Here is a 21,904-nt window from a genome sequence, read left to right as displayed (position 1 = left end):
TTAAAAGAATATATATCTGTTTGGCCCCAAATTTAAAATGACAAACCAATTTAAAATTATTTAAAAAATTTGTTAAGCCAGCCCGGCTTGCTGAAAAAAGAAAGTTTTAAGGGCACAGCGGAAGGCACCGAGGTCTTGGATTCTCCTTATCTCTCTCTGTGTGTATATATATATATAAATATATATATATATACACACACACATGTGTATGTGTATGTATGTGTGTATAAATCTATATATACTTACATATATGTAGGTCTTTGGTTATTCGGGTTTTCTCCCGCGTAAAATTGGAAGTGTCTTGGCGACGTTTCGACGAAGTCTCATTCGTCATCTTCAGGCTGGTGTCTTCGGCTTCGTGCTTCTAGGAGCAATGTGTGATCGCAGCTGTTTCTTCTTTTTAACTGCCAGTGGGGGTGTGAACTGATCTATACATCTATACAAGTATATATACACACATATGTATACATGTGTATGTGTGTGTGTATATATGGTATATATACATATTTGCATTAATACATATATACATATATCAATCGATCTATATATACACATACATATACACACAATGTATATATGTATACACACATATGTATACATATATTACACGCACACATACATATACTTATATATCAATGTATCTACATATGTACACAATGTATATGTGTATATATGTATGTGTGTATATACATATATACATATATCAATCGATCTATATATACACATACATATACACACAATGTATATATGTATACACACATATGTATACATATATTACACGCACACATACATATACATATACATCAATGTATCTACATATATACACGTATATGTGTATATATGTATGTGTGTATATACATATATACATATATCAATCGATCTATGTATGTGTGTATATACATATATACATATATCAATCGATCTATATATACATACATAGGGCGGTATAGAAATTCAATAATAAATAAATACATATACACACAATGTATATATGTATACACACATATGTATACATATATTACACGCACACATACATATACATATATATCAATGTATCTACATATATACACACACATGTATGTGTATATATGTATGTGTGTATGTATGTATAGGTACATATACATACATACATTTGCATATATACATACACACACATATCCAATATTGATAAATTTTATTGCAAACCCCTCAGCGTCATTGATGCAGTGAGCAGAGTATGAACTGGATTAATCATTAATATCGGGAATTATTATTAAATATTTGCCTCCCTTCCTCTGCATCAATGGCAAGAACACGTGTTCTGCTTGCAGCTTTCATTGGGGTCGTGGGAACGTGCACCTAGTCTGAGGCCACCAGGGCAGGGTTTTTAGGGGAAGGGAGGGGGGGCAGAGGTGCAGAAGGCGGGGCAATTCAAATGCGGGGTTCTTATTGCGGAATAACTGCGCCTCAGAGGATGGGAACTGTAAAGGAAAGAACAGCGCATGCGCGGTTGGGTGAGCTCTGGTGAGGCGAGCGCAAATAAAAAAAACCCCGAGAAACATGGGGTCTAAGGCGCATGCGCGCGAGAGAAAAAAGTGGGGAGGCTCCACAGAGCTACGAAAAGTGAAGAAAAACTCCATGCTCGTTCGTAGGCCAGCTAGGGGACGGGTTTCACTATTGTTATTCTTGTTACTATATTGTTATCCGTGGTGGATACCGCATACCACCCTCACAAGGCAGTCTGATCTATTCCAGTATAAAGTCGACTTCAAGAATGAAATGGTATAGAGAGAGCCAAAAAAAAAAACTGAACCCGGAAGCGACTTCCCGACAAGGAGGGCTGTCCCTCTTCACGTTTCCTAAGTCTAACGTCCTCCTCCGAGGGAGGAATTTCACATCCCTTCCCCCTTTTTTTTTTTTTTTGGCCCCGCCCCGCCTTTCCCTCATTGGCCCGCCGGGAGGCCGCCTGTCACTCACCGCCGTCCTCCAGCGGCGATAGGCCGGAGGAGTTAGGCGCATGGGAGGAGGGGGGGGAGGAGAAAAAAGAAAGGCGGGCACTTCCGGCCGGGCTGTTTCCTTTCGCCCGCTCCCTCACACACTCGCTCGTCCCCCAGCTCCGACTTCCGGTCTTGTGCCGCTGGGTGGGGGGCGAGGCGGCGCACGCTCCCACCTCCCTTCTAGCCCCCCCCCACAGGCGTAGAGCCCCCCCTTCTTTCCTGCAGCCCCCCCCAGCCTTTTCAATCCCCCCCTCGAGAAAAAGGGGAGCAGCGCCTCCCTAGAGAGGCTCCTCGCCTCTCAAGCCCCGCCCCCTGGGGCGGAAGCCCCGCCCCTGGAGCCCCCAGCCCTTAAGCCCCGCCCCTTAGGAGCAGGACAGCCCCTCCCCCCTCCTTGCCCCATCAGACCCTGCTGGAAAGACCCCCCCCTCCCTCCCAAAATAATAACAATAATATTCAGTGGTTAAACACAATATAGAGAGACCCCCCCTCCCCATAATAGCTGGAGCCCCCTCCCCAAATAGGGAGCCCTCTCTTATTGCCCCCCCTCCCAGGCTGAAGCCCCCCCTCCCCAATAGGAGTGTCCATATGGGGAGGGGGGATTAGGGTAGCCCCCCCTCTTCTCTGCACCCCCCCATTGACCCCCCCCTCCAGGGGGTGCTTTTTGTCCCCCACCCACCCAAAAAAGGCTGGGGTGTGTGTGAGTGGGGGGGGCTCCCCTGTTTCTTGGACCCCCCCTCCCCTTCCTAGCCCTCCCCCCTCCCTCCTTTTTTGGGGGGGAGAGGGCAGAGGCAGGCTTGCTGAGGGGCAGGAAGGGGGGGGTCGCCCACCCTCTCTAAGCCCCCTCCCCTTGAAAAAAAATGGAGAAGGGCAAAGGGGTCCCGGCGACTGCAGCTGGGGGGGCTGCAGGAGGAGGAGGAGGAGGAGGAGGAGGAGGAGGGAAGCTGCTGATCTACACCAGCCTGGATGCCAAGGATGAGTTGGAAGAGGTGGGTGTTTCTTTTGGGGGGTGGGGTGGGGGGGAGCAATGAGGAAGGGGCTTCTGCTTGGCCTCCTCCAGGGTTTTGGAGCCGGGTCTGCAGGGGGGGGGGCTTTGGTTTGCCATGGTGGTTATTCCTTCTCCATCCTCCTCCTCTTCTTCTCCTCTTTTTCTTCTCCTCTTCTTCTCCTCCTCCTCCTCTTCCTCCTCTTCTTGTGGGCTGCTCCATCCCTGGAGGCCTTTCAGAAGAGGCTGGACAGCCCCTGGCCCGGGATGGGGGGGGCTACTCCTGCTCGAGCAGGGGGCTGGACTAGATGGCCTCCAGGGTCCCTTCCGTGATTCTGTCAGTGTCTGCCTGCCTGCCAACCAACCAACCAACTGGCCAAGCAGTTGGAAATATCCTCTGAAATCTTCATCATTATCTTCTTCTTCTTCTTCTTCTTCTCCTCCTCCTCCTCCTCCTCCTCCTCCTCCTCCTCCTCCTCCTCCTCCTCCTCCTCCTCCTCCTCTTTTTCCTCCTCCTTTTCTTTCTCTTCTTCCTCTTCCTCCTCTTTCCTCTTCCCCCTCCCTTCTTCCCCCTCTCCTCCCTTCTCCCTCCTGCTCTCACCATCATCTCATTCATCTCCTTCTCCCCTCCATTTTCCTCTTCTGTTTCTTTCTTTCCTCCCTTCCTCCCTTCCTTTTCTTCCCCTCCTCCTCCTCCTCCTCCTCCTCCTTCCTTTCCTTGTCCGATGAAGGTGATGGTTGAAAGAGGCTCAGAAACTTCCTCCAGAAGTTTGCCTGGGGTTTTGAAGGGCTGCCTCCACCTCCACCTCCTCCTACACACACAAAACACGCAAACACACCCTTACACACACACACACACACCCCCCATTGAGCGATGGTCTGTCTGCTGATGAGCCACCAAAGAAAGCCTCTTTTGGCAGGAGGAAAGGAGCAGCTGTTGCCAGCCCCTCCCTTCACTTGTGGCTGTGATTGTGTTTGTGTCACGCATTGTGTGTGTGTGTCAGTGTCCCTGGGGGTGTTGTTTTGATCCTGCTTTGGAAACCTGGAAAGCCGATGCTGATTTTTATGAGCCTGTCTTAAAAAAAAAACCTTTCTTTGCCAAAAAAAAATAAAAAATAAATCTTCCTCTTAATCCACAGAGGAAATTTATTTTTTGAATATATCTACGATACTAGGCAGCTAGTCCTCCACTTATCACAACGGAGCCCCAAATTGATGTTGCTAAGTGAGACATTTTGAGCAATAGCACTCAGACTTAGAAGTACTTAATACTTAATAGCGCTTTGAAGGCCACCATCCTGCCTTCCACGGAGGACCTGTATCCTGCACAAGTCAAAATGAGGGCTGGGAAAATATCTACAGACTCCTTGCATCCTGGACATAAACTGTTTCAACTCCTACCCTCAAAACGAGGCTATGGAGCACTGCACACCAGAACAACGAGACACAAGGACAGTTGCTAAACAAATAATTCCCACAACACTGTCAAACTATTCACTAAGTCTGCACTACTATTAATCATCTCATCGTTCCTATCACCCATCTCCTCCCACTTAGGACTGTATGACTGTAACCTTGTTGCTGGTATCCTTACGATTTATATTGACTGTTTCCTAATATGATTTGATTGCTTATTTGTTCCCTACGACTATCATTAAGTGTTGTGCCTTGTGATTCCTGACGACTGTATCTTGTCTTTTTATGTATACGGAGAGCGTATGCACCAAAGACAAATTCCTTGTGTGTCCAATCACACTTGGCCAAGAAAGAATTCTATTCTATTCTATTCTATTCTATTCTATTCTATTCTATTCTATTCTATTCTATTCTATTCTATTCTATTCTATTCTATTCTATTCTATTCTATTCTATTCTATTCTATTCTATTCTATTCTATTCTATTCTATTCTATTCTACTCTACTCTACTCTACTCTACTCTACTCTACTCTGTTTTCTATTCTATTCTATTCTATTCTATTCTATTCTATTCTATTCTATTCTATTCTATTCTATTCTATTCTATGCTATTCTATTCTCAATTATTCTGTTCTATTCTATTCACTTCGCAGTGCTTTACGGCCCTCTCTAAGCAGTTTACAGAGTCAGCCTCTTGCCCCGAACAATTTTGGGTCCTCATTTTACCCACCTCAGAAGGATGGAAGGCTGAGTCAACCTTGATCAATAGATAGATAGATCAATATAGATGATTAGATAGATAGATAGATAGATAGATAGATAGATAGATAGATAGATAGATAGATAGATAGATAGATAATGATAGAGAAGAGAGAGACATAGAGAGGAGATAGATAGCGATAGATAGCTATAAATAGATCAGAGATAGCTATAAATAGATCAGTGATAGATATAGATGATAGATACAGATAATGATAGAGAAGATAGATCAATATAGATTAGATAGATAGATAGATAGATAGATAGATAGATAGATAGATAGATAGATAGATAGATAGATAATGATGAAGAGAGATACAGAGAGGGAGATAGATAGCGATAGATATAAATAGATCTGAGATAGATAGATATCGGATCGGAAGTGAGAAAGATAGAACAAAAGAAGAAAGGGTGGGAGGGAGAAAGAAAGAATGAAAGAAAAAAGAAGGATGGGAAGTGAGAAAGATAGCGAAAGGAAGGAAAGAAAGACAGAAAACCAAGAAAGGGGTAAGGCAGAAAAGAAAAAAAACCAACCAACCCCAAAAGGTTTATTTTGCTGCCCCTGAAATTCTTCTCGATGTTGACTAGGCCTTGGAGTCTCCCGGAGATGGAGCTTTCCCTTGGCATCCAGCTCGTCTTTCTTTCTCAAGGCTGTTGGAGCTTCTGAAGGGCGGAAGCCTTGAGATGTCACCAGGGAAGCCTTTACCTTCTCAACAGCCCCAAGCATCTCCTCTTTGACCTGGCAAGCCCTCCTGGACTGACCGACCTCCCCCCACCCCCACATCACCGGGTTCCTGATCTCCTCCTCCCCCAGAGGAGCTGTTGGGGCCTTGACTTCTTGGTCCATGAGACGAACATCTTCAGGAGCTTTGGCCCCATGTTTTCCTTCTTTCCCTTTCAGAAGCTGGAAAGATGCATGGGGACGGTGACCTCTCTGACCGGTGGGCTCTCGGAGAGGGAAGCCAACGACGCCTTAAACGCCCACGTGAGTTTCTTTAAGCTCCTTCGCTTCGGATCTCCTTCCTCCAACCTGGGTCTTCTCTGGAGGTCCAGGATTTCACCAGAAATGAAACTGGTGGGAACGGAGTTTCTGTGCCTTTTTCCTCCTTCCCTCCCACCCCGTAGCAACTGGTGATACCTTCCTTTCTTGCTCCGCCAGGTGTGCAAAGGTGCCCCCCAGCACGAGGAAGTCTGCCTGGGTCTTTTCACCATGATCCTGACGGAGCCCGCTCAAGCCCAGAAGGTAACAAGAACTTTCGTTCTGGTTTGTCTAGGAATAACACCCGTTTCTCCATTCCTCCTTTGGGAGAATTGCAAATTTGTCTAGGATTGACACACGTTTCTCCGTTTCTCTTTTGGGAGAATTGCAAATTTTGTCTAGGAGTAACACCCGTTTCTCCATTCCTCCTTTGGGAGAATTGCAAATTTGTCTAGGATTGACACACGTTTCTCCGTTTCTCCTTTGGAAGCATTGCAAATTTGTCTAGGATTGACACCTGTTTCTCCATTCCTCCTTTGGAAGGATTGCAAGTTTGTCTAGGAGTAACACCCGTTTCTCCATTCCTCCTTTGGGGGAATTGCAAATTTGTCTAGGATTGACACACATTTCTCCATTTCTTTTTTGGGAGAATTGCAAGTTTGTCTAGGAGTAACACCCGTTTCTCTGTTCCTCCTTTGGAACCATTACAAATTTGTCTAGGAATAACACCCGTTTCTCTGTTCCTCCTTTGGGAGCATTACAAGTTTCCCATCACCATTATATCTCAGACCAACAAGTCTGGGATGGGGCATAGGGCTTCTCCCCCCCCCCCTTCTCCCTATCTGTCTATCCTCTGCCTCCCCCCATTTTTTCCCGCCTTCTTTCAGCGGTCAAAGAAGCCGCTTGAACCTTCGGCAGTTCAAAGGGACGAGCGCCTTGCTCTGCTGGACCGGTTTAAAATTCGAAGCTGGGCTTTTAACATTTCCGGAGGCCGAGGCTCGGCTCTTTCCTGGTGGCCACCGGAGCTCTGCAGGGCAGGAATTTAATCAAAAGCTTCTTCCAGAAGCTCGTTAACCTCTTGAAAGGGAAGGCGGATGGCTCAACCTGGCGTTTTTTTTTCCGGCGTGGAGTGACATTTAGTGACACAAATTAGCATTTATGGAGACGCAAGCCAGCCAGCCGGGTTTTTATATATATATATATATATATATATATTTCATATTTCGCTGGCTCTGACGCCAGCGAAATATTAGCATGCAGAAAAGAAAGAATATATATATATATATATATATATATATATATATATATATATATATATATATATATATATTCTTTCTTTTCTGCATGCTAATATTTCGCTGGCGTCAGAGCCAAAGCAAGGGCTGTCACTCACTTCTACGCCCTCAGGCCCCAAATTTTCAGGCTCTGTCTTCCTGGATATTGACAGCTGTCAATCTTATCAGTTTATGTACAGCTTTAAGGAGGCATACCCGTCCTGTCTCCTGCATATTGACAGCTGTCAATCTGTCATCTTCTATACTAATATAAAAGCGCTTAAGTATCCCTCCCTCCATCTCTCCAGCCATCCCTCCCTCCTCTCCCTCCCCCTTTCCCAACCAATACGTAATCCTGGATTTATAACCATTTATTTAGTGATTGTTTAAAGTTATGACACCTCCTCCTCTTCCTCTTCTCCTCCCCTCTTCCTCCTCTCCCTCTCCCTCTCCCTCTCTTCCTCCTCCCTCTCCTCCCCCTCTTCCTCCCTTCCCCCTCCTCTTCCCCTCCTCCTCTTCCTCTTCTCCCCCTCTTCCTCCTCTCCCTCTCTTCCTCCTCTTCCTCTTCCTCTTCTTCCTCTCCCTCTCTTCCTCCTCTCCCTCTCCCTTTCTTCCTCCTCTTCCTCCTCCTCTTCCTCTTCTCCTCCTCTTCCTCCTCCTCCTCCTCCTCTCCCTCTCCTCCTCCTCCTCTTCTCCCATTCTTCTTCCTCTCTTCCTCTTCTTCCTCTCCCTCTCTTCCTCCTCCTCTCCCTCTTCCTCCTCCTCCTCCTCCTCCTCTTCCTCTTCTCCCCCTCTTCCTCCTCTTCCTCTCCCTTTCCCCTTCCTCCTCCCTCTCCTCCTCTCCATCCCCCTTCCTGCTAATCCTCACCACTGTTGAGCCGTCTCAAAAGACCCCACTTGCTCCTTTGCGTTCGGCTGCTGGAACAACGTTTCTCCCCTTTCGTTTTTCTCTCTCCCCCGTCTCCCCGCGTGCCGCAGTGTTACCGAGACCTGGCCTTGGTGAGCCGAGACGGGTTGACCAGCATACTGAGCAAGATGAACCAGATCCTCATGGAGAAATACCTCAAACTGCAAGACGCCTGTCGCACCCAGGTGGGAAGCGGGGTTGCGCGTTTCTCTGTGCCCTTAAAAGCTGGGTGTTTCTCTCTCTGTGTGTGAAGGGGTGGGGGGAAAATTAAGCCCAGAAGTGATTTTTTTTTGGACCCCAGGAACAGCTCAGAGGCCCTTGTGGTCATCTGAACCCAGGTGCTAACAAAAGAACGGCCTTCGGTCGATGTCTTCTGAGCTAGGCTTCCCCCCAGCAGCACGAAACCGAGTCCTCGTCCCAATAAACCCCTTTTATTTAATTGACGGTGAATTCCTCTCCAGCAAAGTCCTTCCTCTCCCACAGTCTTTCAAGATAGTTCACCATTACCGACCTTTATCAGGCTTGGCGAGTGGCCAGGCCGATATCTTTTTCAGACTCCACAATACTTGACAAGAATGCAGGAATGAACTAAATTTCTCCTGCAAACTCCACTCCTCTTTCGCTCCTCTTTTATTCCCTCTGGGAGGGGCCATTCACTGTCCGCTTGTGGCTTTACTCCTGAGTCGCCCCTTGTTCTTTAGCTGTTCCCTTCTCCTGGCAGCTCTGGGAACAGGCTGTTCTTCAGCCTCACTGATGTCTGACTCCGAAGGCAGCGGATAACTGTCAGACGGCCCTGGCCCCCTCTCTGCCTCTGACGCAGAGCCCTCCTCAGAGCCCTCCCCAGGCTCCAGGGCTGGCCCATGTTCCCCACCAACCTCCTCACTGTCCGAATCTGCTGCCAGATCCTTTGGCGGGCCACAACAGGATGTCCCTTTTTTGTGACGTCCCTCACTTTCCACCAACAACTGGCGTTAATCGTGGGAAAGAACGGGCTCAGGTTTAAGGAAGGAGATTGCAAACGGGCCTGGCAAAATTGGGAAAGGAGAACCAGGCGTTTGGGATCTCTAGCGCGGTCCCGCGAGACGATTCCCACCCCCGCTTTTGTGACCCAAAACCCAACTTAAAATATATATATATATATATCTTTTCTGCGCTGCGGTTTTAGTTTCAGAACATGGTCTAGTTTTGGCCAAGGTCTCTGGAGGTGCGACCGGGCGTCGACACGGTGCTGTAACTAGGCACGCAGTCTGTCCAGAGAGCCAGACGGTCGAGTGATTTCTCTTTCCTTTAGCTGGTTTGGCTGCTGCGCGAGATGGTGAGGAATGGGGTTATCGGCATCGACGGGAATTGCATGACGTTCATGAAACAGATTGCAGGTGGGTGTCTTGAGGGGAAACTTTTGTCCTGAAATGTCGCCCTAGAGAGGTGAAACTGACTTGATCCTTGCCTGTTCGCCTTGCTTCTTCTCAAAGCTGCGTGAAATCCGGATTTCCTGTTGGCAGCGGTGGGGAAATTATTTCCCTTAACTAACTAAAGAGAAATGATAAACTGGGCACACTGGGAGATTTTCAAAAGCCACAGCAAAAGCCCAGAGAAAATAATAATATTTTATTCAGTTTATGTGCTGCGAAGTTCTCAGCAAGGCTGTCCAAACTTTTCTTTAAAAAAATCAAGCGAGCAATGATTGGCTGCTGTCGGATTCACCCAGCAAAGAGGTGAAACTGACTTGATCCTTGCCTGTTCGACTTGCTTCTTCTCAAAGCTGGACTCCCTTCGATAGCGGCGGGGAAATTATTTCTCTTAACTAAACTAAAGAGAAATAATGAACTGGGCACACTGGGAGATTTTCAAATACAGCCAAAGCCAGAGAAAATAATAATATTTTATTCAGTTTATACGCTGCCCCGTTTCCAGATAGTCTGACCAGAAAGTTTTAATCCAACAAGCAATGATTGGCCAGCTGTCGGATTCACTCAGCAAAGAGGTGAAACTGACTTGATCCTTGCCTGTTCGCCTTGCTTCTTCTCAAACATCCCCACCTGGGGCGGCTTTGAAATCCGATTTTCCTGTAAGTCCTTGACTTAACAAAGATTCGTTTAGCGGCCAAAGCTTTCTCACCTTTTTTCTTTCCCCCCCTCTGCTGGCAGGGGGAGACGTCACCTCCAAGAACATCTGGCTGGCGGAAAACATCCTCGACATATTGACGGAACAGAGGTGAGGCTCGGTCACCTGGTCAGAATAACCAGCCTCACAAAAACCCACCAAGATTTTCCAAAGACTTGGAACTGGCCAAATCTTGTTTTCCTGGCGTGATCAGTTGTGTGTGTGTTTTTTTCAATTTTGTTTCCTCCTGCCCGGTTTTAACCGGCTCAAATCCTTCGTTTCCTGACGTGTTTTTATTTTTCTAGTTTTTTGACCTGTCCTTATCCTGCCTGGATCTCCTCATTAGCAGAGATCCTTTTTTTCCAAATTAACCCCGCGATAACCTGCGGCTGGGATCGGTTCCAGCCCAGGATGGATACCTGTGTGTAATTTTTTAATTCTCTGCCCGTATAGCGGAGAGAAAGAGCTAAAATTTAAACTGTGGGTCTGTCCTTGAAACCCTTTTCCTGGAAACTGGTGCTCTAAAGGCTGTTTAGAATTTATTTTTTATTTTTTTTTAACCTGTAGAAGCCATTTCTGTTTGGGAAATGGTTTGTTGCTGGGGCAATGCAATCTGGTGATTTAAGCAGTGAGGGAGGGGGGGCCGTTAAGATCCTTCCGCTGTTTACTCCCCCCCCCCCGAGGATAAGCTAGGTTCCCCAGCTATAAGCCCACGATGCCATCTAGTGCCAGCTGGCAGAAGGAGGGCATTTCGACTGATGAGCAGCTGCAAAAAAAAAAATTTTTTTTATCAGGAGGATGGCTGTTTCCATTGGCTAATTTTAGTGTGGGATGTAAAAGGTACCCTGGAAATTTTCTCTTAGGAAAACAAAGTGAACACTTCTTTGGAAAATGTGGTAGAGGAAGGGAAGGGAAGGTAAATGGATGAAGAAGGGAAGGGAAGGGAAATGAAAGGAAAGGAGGAAAGGAAAGGAAAGGAAGAGAGAGAAAGGGAAGGGAAAGAAAGGAAAAAAGGGAAGGGTTAGGAAAGGAAAGGAAAAGAAAGGAAAGGAAAGGAAGAGAGAGAAAGGGAAGGGAAGGAAAGGAAAGGAAAAAGGAAGGGAAGGGTTAGGAAAGGAAAGGAAGAAAGGAAAGGTAAATGGATGAGCAGAAAGGAAAGGTAAATGGATGAAGAAGGGAAGGGAAGGGAAAAAGGAAAGGAAAGGAAGAACAACGAAAGGAAGAAAGGGAAGTATGTAAGTAAGGAAAACAAGATAGGTAGATAGATAGGTAGGTAGATAGATAGATATAGAATGGATGGATGGAAGGGAGGGAGGGAGCTACAGGGAAAGGAAGAAGGGAAGAGACAAGTAAAGGAAGAAAGGGAAGGAGAGAAGTATGCAAGTAAAGAAAAGTTAGGATAGTTGATAGAGAGATGGATAGAGAGATAATAGAGATAAAAATGGAAGGCAGGATGGGAGGGACGGGAAGGAAGGAAGGAAGGAAATAGAGAGAGATATGAATGGATGGAAGGGAGGGAGGGAGGGAGGGAGTTACTAGGGATGAAGTCCCAGCTTTCCCCGGCAAGGATGTTTGGGGTCCTGTGTGGTCATCAGGCCAACCCCCTCTCGGTCCTTCCCTCTAGGGAGTGGGTGCTCAAAAATGCGTTGCTGATCGCCATGTCGGTGTACACCTATCTCCGTCTCATCGTCGACCACCACGGCTCGCCTTCCCTGCAGGCCCTCCGTCAGAAAGAGGTGGACTTCTGCGTTTCGTTGCTCCGAGACCGGGTGAGGAGATCCAGGGACGCCTGCTTGCCATCTTGGGACTGGCTGGTTGAGAAGCCGAATCCGGTGGCCCCCCTCCCCTTCTTCTTCTTCTTCCCAAATCCGCTCCCCTTCCACAAGGAAGCAGTCCCAGCTTGGGTGGCTTCCATCTTTCAGTTGGGACTTTTGGCCTTAAGCTCCAGAAATTGGGTGGAAAGAGGCCAAGGGCCCATTCTGAAGATCAGAAATGGGAAGGGAAGGGAAGGGAAGAAGGAAGGGAGAGAGAGAGAGAGGAAGGAAGGAATAGAGAAGGAAGGAAGGAAGGAAAGGAAGGAAGGGAGGGAAGGAAGGGTCTTTTTATAATCGTGGGGTAGTCTTATTTATATAGTTTTATTTTTTAATTTTATAAGCTGCCCAGCGTTGCCCTGCAGTAAGATGGGCAGCCAATAAATTTGATTGATTGATTGAGAGAGAATAGATGATGGATGGATGGATGGATGGATGATAGGCAGGTGGATGGATGGATGGATGTATAGATAGATAGATAGATAGATGAATGGATGATAGGCAGGCAGGTGGATGGATAGATGGATGATAGATAGATAGATAGATGAATGGATGATAGGCAGGCAGGTGGATGGATAGATGGATGATAGATAGGTAGATGATAGGTAGGTAGATAGATGATAGGCAGATAGATGGATAGATGGATGGATGATAGGCAGACAGACACAGATAGATGGATGGTAGGTAGGTAGATAGGTAGATGGATGGATGGATGGATGGATGATAGGTAGGTAGATGATAGGCAGATAGATGAATAGATAGATAGATGGATAGATAGATAGATGGATGGATGATAGGCAGGCAGGCAGGCAGACAGACACAGATAGATGGTAGGTAGGTAGGTAGGTAGGTAGGTAGGTAGGTAGGTAGGTAGGTAGATAGATAGATAGATAGATAGATAGATAGATAGATAGATAGATAGATGATGGATGGATGATAGGCAGGCAGGTGGATGGATGGATGTTGGGTGGGTGGGTGGATGATAGGCAGAGAGATATACAGACAGACAAAATGAAGGGACGTGACGGGAAGCAAAAGAATGAAGGAGCAGAGGGAAGGGGAAGGGGGAAGAGAGGGAGGAAAGAAGGAAAGGAGGGAGGGAAGGAAGGAAGAAAGGGAAGGGAGAGGGGAGAGGAGGGAAGAAGGAAGGAAAGAAGGGCATGCACTGCTGGCTGGGGAATTCTGGGGGTTCTCTTCCCCCCCCCACACCCCCTCTCTCCCAGCCTGGGAGCCTCTCTCCTTTACTGTCTCTCATTCAGGGGCATCCAATCACTTTGGGGGGGGGGCGGCGGAGAGACAGAGCAAACCCCCAGAAGGATGAAATTTTCAGCTGGAGCAGGCGGCCGTGGCCGAAACCAAGCCCAGAGCCTTGAACCTCTCCCCCCTCCCTCCCTCCCTCCCCCCCCCACTGGCACCTCAGAATTGATGTCTTGTTTATCGACTGAGCTGCCCCGAGGGACCCCCGTTGGCCTTCGGGAGGGGGGGGGCTTTTGATCTTCAAAGGGAGGCTTGGCATGCCAACGGGAGGGAGGGCATTGCGGCGGTGGGGAGAGGAGAAGCGCCAGGCTTGGCACGCGGGATTGATCTTTGGACGGGCCAGAAAAGGAAATTTGATTTTATATGTTTGGTTTTGGCATTTTCTCTTCCTCCCTGCCAAGTTTATGGATTGCTTCATGGTCGGCCGAGATCTGGTGCGGCTCTTGCAAAGCGTTGCACGGATTCCGGAATTCGAGCAGCTTTGGAAGGACATAATCCATAATCCCCAGGCCTTGAGTCCTCAATTCACAGGTAGGTGAAGTCACCAGGAGTGGGCTCTCGCCCTTTTCCGAGTTCAGTTCCTCGCTTAGGGACCGTTCCAAGTTAACGACAGAGCTGGTGACGTCCCGGTTGTTTCCGCGGTGGGGGTCGGAGTCTTGCAGCCCTCATTTCTTGAATTCTTATCTTGAACCACGGGGTCGGGAAAAAAAATAGAATAAAATAATAACAAAGAGTCGGAAGGGATCTCGGAGGTCTTCTAGTCCAGCCCCCCGCATAGGCAGGAGATCCTAAACTAAGGGATGGGTGGGGCATAACCTCTCAGTTCCGTCTTTCCGGCGGGAATGGAACTGCAACTCCCAGAATGCTTAGTTCGGTCTCGGCCTCTCCCCGTTCGTTTAGCAACCGCCCGAAGTTACGACGGCACTGAAAAAAAAAGAATTGTTATCAACCATGGCAAGAAAGGTTCTAAATTTCTCTTATTGAAATGTCTCGCTTAACGAACAGAAATTTGGGGCTCCGTTGCGGTCGTAAGTCGAGGATCACCCGCGTTCTTCTGTAATTTTTGAAAATTGGATAGGGAAGCCCAGCCATTCCCCTTAGCGGTGGTCTTAAGATTTGGGGGTCCTTCCTTGTCCAATTTTCACTTCTCTTTGTCGTGTTTTTTTTTTTTATTTTTTTAACTCCCCCCCCCTCGCCCCCCAGGGATGTTGCAGCTTCTGCAGTCCAGGACGTCCCGGAAATTTCTGGCTTGTCGCCTCACCCCGGATATGGAGACCAAGTTGCTTTTCATGACCTCCCGGGTATCATGTCTGGTTTTTATTTTTATTTTTTTCTGGGTTTATTTGCAGGGATTCACTTAAGAACCGTTGGGGGGGGGGAGGGGAGAGGGAGAAGGAGAAAAAATCTATCCTCGCTCTCTCATCTTATCTCTCAATCTATATGTATGTATCATCTATCATCTATATATATCATCTCTATTTATCATCTCTCTCTCTATCTACTGTATCTATCTGTAGCTATATCTATATCATCTATCATCATCTATCTATATAACTTCTATTTATCTATCATCTCTCTCTCTCTCTCTCTCTCTCTCTCTCTCTCTATATATATATATATATCTACCTCTATTATCTCTCTCTCTCTCTCTCTCTAGGTATCATATATATATATATTTATCTATTTATCATCTCTATCTATCATCTACTGTAGCTAACTGTAGCTATATCTATTTATATATGTATCATCTATCATCTATCTACAGTATATAACTTCTATTTATCTATTTATCATCTCTCTCCTCCTGTCTCTCTCTCTCTCTATGTATCTCTCTATATATATCTATATATCTCTATCTATCTCTATCTCTATCTCTATCTATCTAACATATTTTTTAAATATTTTTAATTGGCTTGTTATTTTAAATTGGGGCCAAATTAATATTTATCTTTTTAAGTGTTTTTAATGTTTGTATTGTATGTTTTTATCTGGCTGTACACTGCCCTGAGTCCCTCGGGAGAAGGTGCGGTATATAAATTTGAAATAAAATATCTATTTATCATCCATCTATCTATCTATCTATCTATCTATCTATCTATCTATCTATCTATCTATCTATCTATCTATCTATCTATCTCTATAGATATAGGTATCATCTATATATATATATAACCTTTATCTATCTATCATCTCTCTCTCTCTCTCTCATCTATCTATCTACTTATTTTTCATCTATATATACCGTCTCTCTCTCTCTGTATCGTTTCTCTTTATATATCTGTCTGTCTGTCATCTCTCTCTCTCTCATCTATCTATCTGGTCATAAGTGGAGGACTACCCGTCTTCCCGCAAGAGGTTCCTGGGTCTTCCGTCAAGCCAGGTTCCGATCCGAGGCAGCTCTTCTCCTCCCCACCCCCAGGTGCGTTTGGGTCAGCAGAAGCGGTACCAAGACTGGTTCCAGCGCCAGTATCTCTCTACCCCGGACAGCCAATCCTTGCGTTGCGACCTCATCCGTTACATCTGCGGGGTGGTCCACCCGTCCAACGAGGTGCTCAGCTCCGACATCCTCCCACGGTGGGCCATCATCGGCTGGCTGCTCACCACCTGCACGGTAAAGCCCCCCCCCCAAACTTCCGGTGGCGGGCAGTTCCACTGGTTAATTGTCTTCACCATCAGGACATTAATTCCTCCTCAGTTCCAGGTTGCTCCTCTCCTTGGATTTTTATCCACCCTGGGAGGTTCTGTATGAGTCTTGTGTTCTGGGGAGGGGAGGCTTGTTTGGCAATTCGGGGCCCAGTCCGGCCCGACCCCAAAAGAGGGGAGAGCAGGGATGGGCTTGCCCAGGTCAAAAACGGATTGGAAAAGAGCCAGAACAAGGACTCACACAGAGGCATAACAGGGAACCTCCCTGCATTGGGGAATAGCTTCAAATCCTTCCTCCTTTTCTTCTCTTCCAGTCCAACGTGGCCGCTTCCAACGCCAAACTCGCCCTGTTTTACGACTGGCTGTTCTTCAACCCCGATAAGGACAGCATCATGAATATCGGTAGGGGGGACCATCTTTTCTGGTACTTGGGGGAGGGGAGGGGTCTTGCCTTCTTCTAAATTGGGGATTCGTCCAAGACTTTAGACAAAGAAACGTCGGCCTTAACATCCCTTATTCCGGTCTCCGGTTCCTCAGCGGAGTTTACAAGCTAGTCCTTGACTTACGACTGTCCGTTTAGTGACCGTTTGGAAGTTACAATGGCACTGGGAGGAAAAAAAAAAAAGCCGATTAAAATGTTCACCCTTAACGACCGTTGCGGTCCCCTGATCAAAATTCGGATATGCTTGGCGGCTGAACTCCCATTTAACGACGGTCCCGGGCTCCCCCTTTTGCGACCGTTCTGGCGAGCCAACCCAGTGGCGGGAAGCCGGATTGACTTAACGGCTGCGATTCTTGACTTTTAACCGCCGCGGGGGATCGACTCAACCACGGTGGCCCAGAAACGTTGTAAAACGGGGCAGAGCTCCCTGAACCCATGTCTCACTTAGCCTGCAGGAATTTGGGGGCTCCGCGGAGGTCGTAACTGGAGGTCTAAGCCACAGTTGGGTGGGCCTGAAGGGATTCGAACAGGCCGTGTGCAAAGTTGTGGTTTCTTGCTCAATTCCCCACAATTTTTTTTTTTTTTTGCTTGAATTAACAGAGCCTGCCATCTTCGTCATGTATCATTCCATGAAACCCCATCCGGCCATCACGGCTACCCTACTGGACTTCATGTGTCGGGTAAGACCTTCTCATCCCCCCCCCCCACCCCCTCCAAGATGGCTCCGTGTGCTGGGCAGCCCGCGGCCCCTTTTCTCACCCGTAGCCGCCCCCCTCCCCATTTATTCTTTATCCAGATCATTCCGAATTTTTACCCTGCTTTGGAGGCTCACGTCCGTCAAGGCGTCTTCAACTCCCTCACCCACATCGTGGAGAAGCGAGTCTTGGCGTAAGACCCTTGGTTTTGGTGGGTGGTGAAATGCTACCGGTTCGCACCGGTTTGAGCGAACCGCTTGTAATAAAAGCTACCAGTTCGGCCAAACCTGTAGTTTAAAAAAAAAAAAAAAAAAAAAAGCTACCGGTTCGGATTTCCAAAGATCAGCTGTGCTGCGCGGTTTGTATTCGCTAAAAAGCAGGAAATCCTGTTTTTTTTAGCGAATCTAAATCATGCGGCACAGCTCTTCTACTTACCTTCAAACAACTCCTTTCTCCATGTGAAGCGTGCATTTGATGCGCGCTGCCCATGTGCATTCATGCGCTCCACCCCGGAGGATTTCACCACTGGGCGGTGGTGAGTTGGGCCTGCACACTTTCCCCCTCGAGGTTGGAAAGACCCCACCCTCGTGGCTGGAGACCCTTCTCGGCCTCCCCAAATAAACAGACAACCTTCCCCCCTCCCCAAAAAAGAGAGAGAGCGAGAATTGCAGCATGGACTGAAAACGCAATTTTGAGACCGGTTTCGCCCAGCGGTGCCCTCTAAAGCTGCCATCCATCCCTGGCTGTGGAGGATGGGAAGCGGAGTCCCAAGAGGAGACACCAGCTGGGTTATATCGAGATCTCCTGGCCCTCAGAACCTCCTGCCACAAACACGTTGAGGGTCAATGAAAACATTGGTTTTTTTTGATTCTTCGAGATGTCAATGTCCCCTCCACTTCCTTCCCCCACAGACACTTGGCTCCCCTTTTCGATAATCCGAAGCTGGACCGGGAACTCCGGGCTATGCTTAGAGAGAAGTTTCCAGAATTTTGCAGTTCTCCTTCCCCGCCGGTCGAAGGTAAGATGGACGGAGCAGTGGGGAGGGGTACTCATCGCCGTCCAGATAATCCCAGCAGGAGATCTTTCGGGGAGCTCATCCCTCGGCCTCTGGCTTTCATTCTCCTTATTCAAATCAATCCGAATCAAGGACCGTCAGTATCAGGCTGGCCACCACGGCTCTCAGGGGATCATGGGAAATGAAGTTCCTGCTGGAACCGTTTGCTTCCCTTCCGCCCATCTGCTTCTCTCTTGTGCCCCCTCTCCCACCCCCCCACCCCCAGTCAAAGTCGAGGAACCAACGGCCGCAGAGATGGACAACCACATGTCCGACCGAGACGACGGCTGCTACGACCACGCCGAAGCTGCCTTCAGCGACGATGAGGAAGATGTCAACAGCAAAGGTGGGGTAGATGGGGGCGGGCGGGTTTTCTCCAGCTTGCCCAATAGATCATGGTTGTATGTGTGTGTGAATGAATGAGAGAGAGAGAGAGAGAAGGTAGAGAATAGAGAAATATTAGAGAGAGATAAGACAGACAGACAGAGACAGATGATAGAGAGAGATGATAGAGAAGAATGAGAGGTAAGATAGACAACAGATGGGTGGAGAGAGAGAGAGAGAGAGAGAGAGAGAGATACATAGATAGATAGATAGACAGAGACAGATGAGAGAGTAGATAGATAAGAGAGAGAAGATAGATACTGTAGATAGATGAGAGAGAGAGAGAAGATAGATGAGAGAGAAGATATAGAGATAATGGATAGATAGATGAGAGAGAGAAGATAGATATATAGAAGGTATGTATGTATGTATGTAGGTAGGTAGATAGATGAGAAAGAGATAGATGAGAGACGATAGATAATGGATAGATAGATGAGAGAGATAGAGAAGATAGATATGGATAGATAGAGATAGATAATGATAGATAAACAGAGAAAGATAGATGAAGATAGATAGATAGATAGATAGATAGATAGATAGATAGATAGATAGATAATGGATAGAGATATATGATAGCTTGATAGCTAGATATAGATAGATGAGAGAGGATAGATAGATAGATAGATAGATAGATAGATAGATAGATAGATAGATAGATAGATAGATAGATAGATAATGGATAGAGATATATGATAGCTTGATAGCTAGATATAGATAGATGAGAGAGGATAGATAGATAGATAGATAGATAGATAGATAGATAGATAGATAGATAGATAGATAGATAGATAGGAGAGAAAGATAGAGAGAGAGATAGAGAGATAGAGATAGATGAGAGGATAGATAATGGATAGAGATGAGAGATAGAGAAGATAGATATAGATAGAAAATAGGTAGATAAATAATGGATAGACAGATAGAGATAGAAATATATGATAGATAGATATACAGAGAGGATAGATAGAGATGGCTGATGGAAGGAAGGAAGGGAGGATGGAAGAAAACAAAGGAAAAAAAAGAAAGAAAGAAAAGAAAAAGAAAGAAAAAGAAAGAAAGAAAGAAAGAAAGAAAGAAAGAAAGAAAGAAAGAAAGAAAGAAAGAAAGAATCACTCAGGGAGGTTCCTGGCGGTGGCAGGGCAGGAAGGATCTTTTGCAAATCATGGTTTTATCAGCCAAAGCAGGTTTTTGCCCGAGCGTTGACCGCAGACCGTTTTCCCTCGCAGGAAAGAAGAGGGAATTCCGTTTCCACCCCATCAAAGAAGCCGTGGTGGACATCACCCCTTTCCTGGAGCAGCTGGACGAGTCCCTCAAAGATAAAATCCTGCTCTTACAGAAGGGGAGGTGGGTATCCCTCCTCCCCCCTCCCCCCAATTCCTCCATTTGTCTGAAAGGGTACAGCTGTTTGAGCAGGGGGTTGGACTAGAGGACCTCTCGGGTCCCTCCCCCACTCTGGTTCTTCCCGAGTTCTTCTCCGGATGCTTTTCAGGACCAACCTTTAGCTTAGCGCTTGCAACCGATCGGTTGGAGGCCTCTTGGGAAGAGACTCGGTTGCGTTTGCGTGGGTGTGTTGCGAAACCTTTTGCAAAAGGGGAAAAGGGAGTGGGGGGGAGATAACCACACTGGGCCGCAGAGCTGAGCCAAGCCAGCACGAGGCGGGAGTCTCCATTCCAAGCCCCCTTGGGAGACACACAAAACTTGCGTCTTTTTTAACAACTGGATTTACAGCCCATCCAGCCACGGGCCAAGGCTGAGATTCCTTTTACACACCCTTTTGTCAGTCCCTCTGGATTTCACCACCGCGCTGGAAGGGCTGTAATGGGGGGGGGGGGCGTTGCAAGGGGTCTGTTGTCCCCCCCTACCTCCCACAGGCTGGCCTCTGGTCTCATCCTACGCACAATTCCTTGCAAACCTCAATTTCCCCCCCCCCCACCTCTCTCTCTCTCTGGAATCCAGCCTGGAGTTTTGCAACTTTCCCTGTTTTTGGAAGGGTGGGGGTATGTGGGGGCCTTTTGACCCAGCGCCTCCATTAATTCAGCTTGTCATGACTAAGAACGGTTTAATAGACTTGTTTTGCAAAGGCTCTGCAGAATGAGAATCTGGGGAAGGGGGGGAGACAGGGGAAGCTTGATTAAACCAGGATTCCTGCTGTGGAAACCAGGATTCCTGCTGAGAAACCAGGATTCCTGCCGAGAAACCAGGATTCCTGCTGTGGAAACCAGGATTCCTGAAGTGAAACCAGGATTCCTGCAGTGGAAACCAGGATTCTTGTTGTGGAAACCAGGATTCCTGCAGTGAAATCAGGATTCCTGCAGTGAAATCAGGATTCCTGCTGTGGAAACCAGGATTCCTGCTGTAGAAACCAGGATTCCTGCAGTGAAATCAGGATTCCTGCAGTGGAAACCAGGATTCCTGCAGTGAAATCAGGATTCCTGCAGTGGAAACCAGGATTCCTGTTGTGGAAACCAGGATTCCTGCCGTGAAACTAGGATGCCTGCAGTAAAATCAGGATTCCTGCAGTGGAAACCAGGATTCCTGCAGTGAAACCAGGATTCCTGCTGAGAAACCAGGATTCCTGCTGTGGAAACCAGGATTCCTGCAGTGAAACCAGGATTCTTGTTGTGGAAACCAGGATTCCTGCAGTGAAATCAGGATTCCTGCAGTGAAATCAGGATTCCTGCAGTGGAAACCAGGATTCTTGTTGTGGAAACCAGGATTCCTGCAGTGAAATCAGGATTCCTGCAGTGGAAACCAGGATTCTTGGTGTGGAAACCAGGATTCCTGCAGTGAAATCAGGTTTCCTGCCGAGAAACCAGGATTCCTGCAGTGGAAACCAGGATTCCTGCTGAGAAATCAGGATTCCTGCTATGAAACCAAGATTCCTGCCGTGAAACCAGGATTCCTGCTATGGCTGGCCCTTGGATCGCCAAGCTGCTGGCTGTAATTTTCCCTAGTTAAGAGACTTGTAATAAATGCTTTTTTCATACCTTATATATAACACTGTCTCTCACTCACACACACACACACACTCACACACAAACAGCCACACAACCTATGTCTTTTCCTCTCTTTAATTTGAATTTCCTTCTTTTCTCCCCCCCCCCCCCTCGGGCTGCAGCGATACCGAAGCGCAGTGTGAAGCCATGCAGGAAATTGTGGATCAAGTCTTGGAGGTAAACAGCTGGTTTCTGGATTTGCATGGATTTTGTGTGTGGGTGTGAATT

At 47.2% G+C, this 21,904-nt stretch overlaps 1 protein-coding gene across 1 annotated transcript in view; it reads left to right on the top strand.

The window, feature by feature from the left end:
- Positions 1-2,017: 2,017 nt before the first annotated feature.
- The window catches only part of INTS3 (integrator complex subunit 3), a 30,946-nt gene continuing 11,059 nt past the window's right edge, over positions 2,018-21,904 (top strand). The window contains exons 1-17 of the mRNA XM_060694279.2: positions 2,018-2,962; positions 6,036-6,119; positions 6,294-6,377; positions 8,366-8,479; positions 9,586-9,670; positions 10,442-10,508; positions 12,022-12,166; positions 13,867-13,996; positions 14,669-14,766; positions 15,885-16,076; positions 16,423-16,510; positions 17,151-17,230; positions 17,347-17,438; positions 18,157-18,263; positions 18,526-18,645; positions 19,907-20,024; positions 21,799-21,853. Coding sequence (XP_060550262.2) covers positions 2,834-2,962; positions 6,036-6,119; positions 6,294-6,377; positions 8,366-8,479; positions 9,586-9,670; positions 10,442-10,508; positions 12,022-12,166; positions 13,867-13,996; positions 14,669-14,766; positions 15,885-16,076; positions 16,423-16,510; positions 17,151-17,230; positions 17,347-17,438; positions 18,157-18,263; positions 18,526-18,645; positions 19,907-20,024; positions 21,799-21,853 — 1,788 coding nt within the window. The 5' untranslated portion in view covers positions 2,018-2,833. The remainder of the gene's footprint in view (positions 2,963-6,035; positions 6,120-6,293; positions 6,378-8,365; positions 8,480-9,585; positions 9,671-10,441; positions 10,509-12,021; positions 12,167-13,866; positions 13,997-14,668; positions 14,767-15,884; positions 16,077-16,422; positions 16,511-17,150; positions 17,231-17,346; positions 17,439-18,156; positions 18,264-18,525; positions 18,646-19,906; positions 20,025-21,798; positions 21,854-21,904) is intronic.

This window comes from Pantherophis guttatus, chromosome 18, assembly GCF_059756535.1.
Source record: "Pantherophis guttatus breed Tessera chromosome 18, ASM5975653v1, whole genome shotgun sequence".
Lineage (NCBI taxonomy): Eukaryota > Metazoa > Chordata > Lepidosauria > Squamata > Colubridae > Pantherophis > Pantherophis guttatus.
The sequence above is the reverse complement of the archived record's forward strand: the minus strand, read 5'-3'. Positions and strand labels throughout refer to the sequence as shown.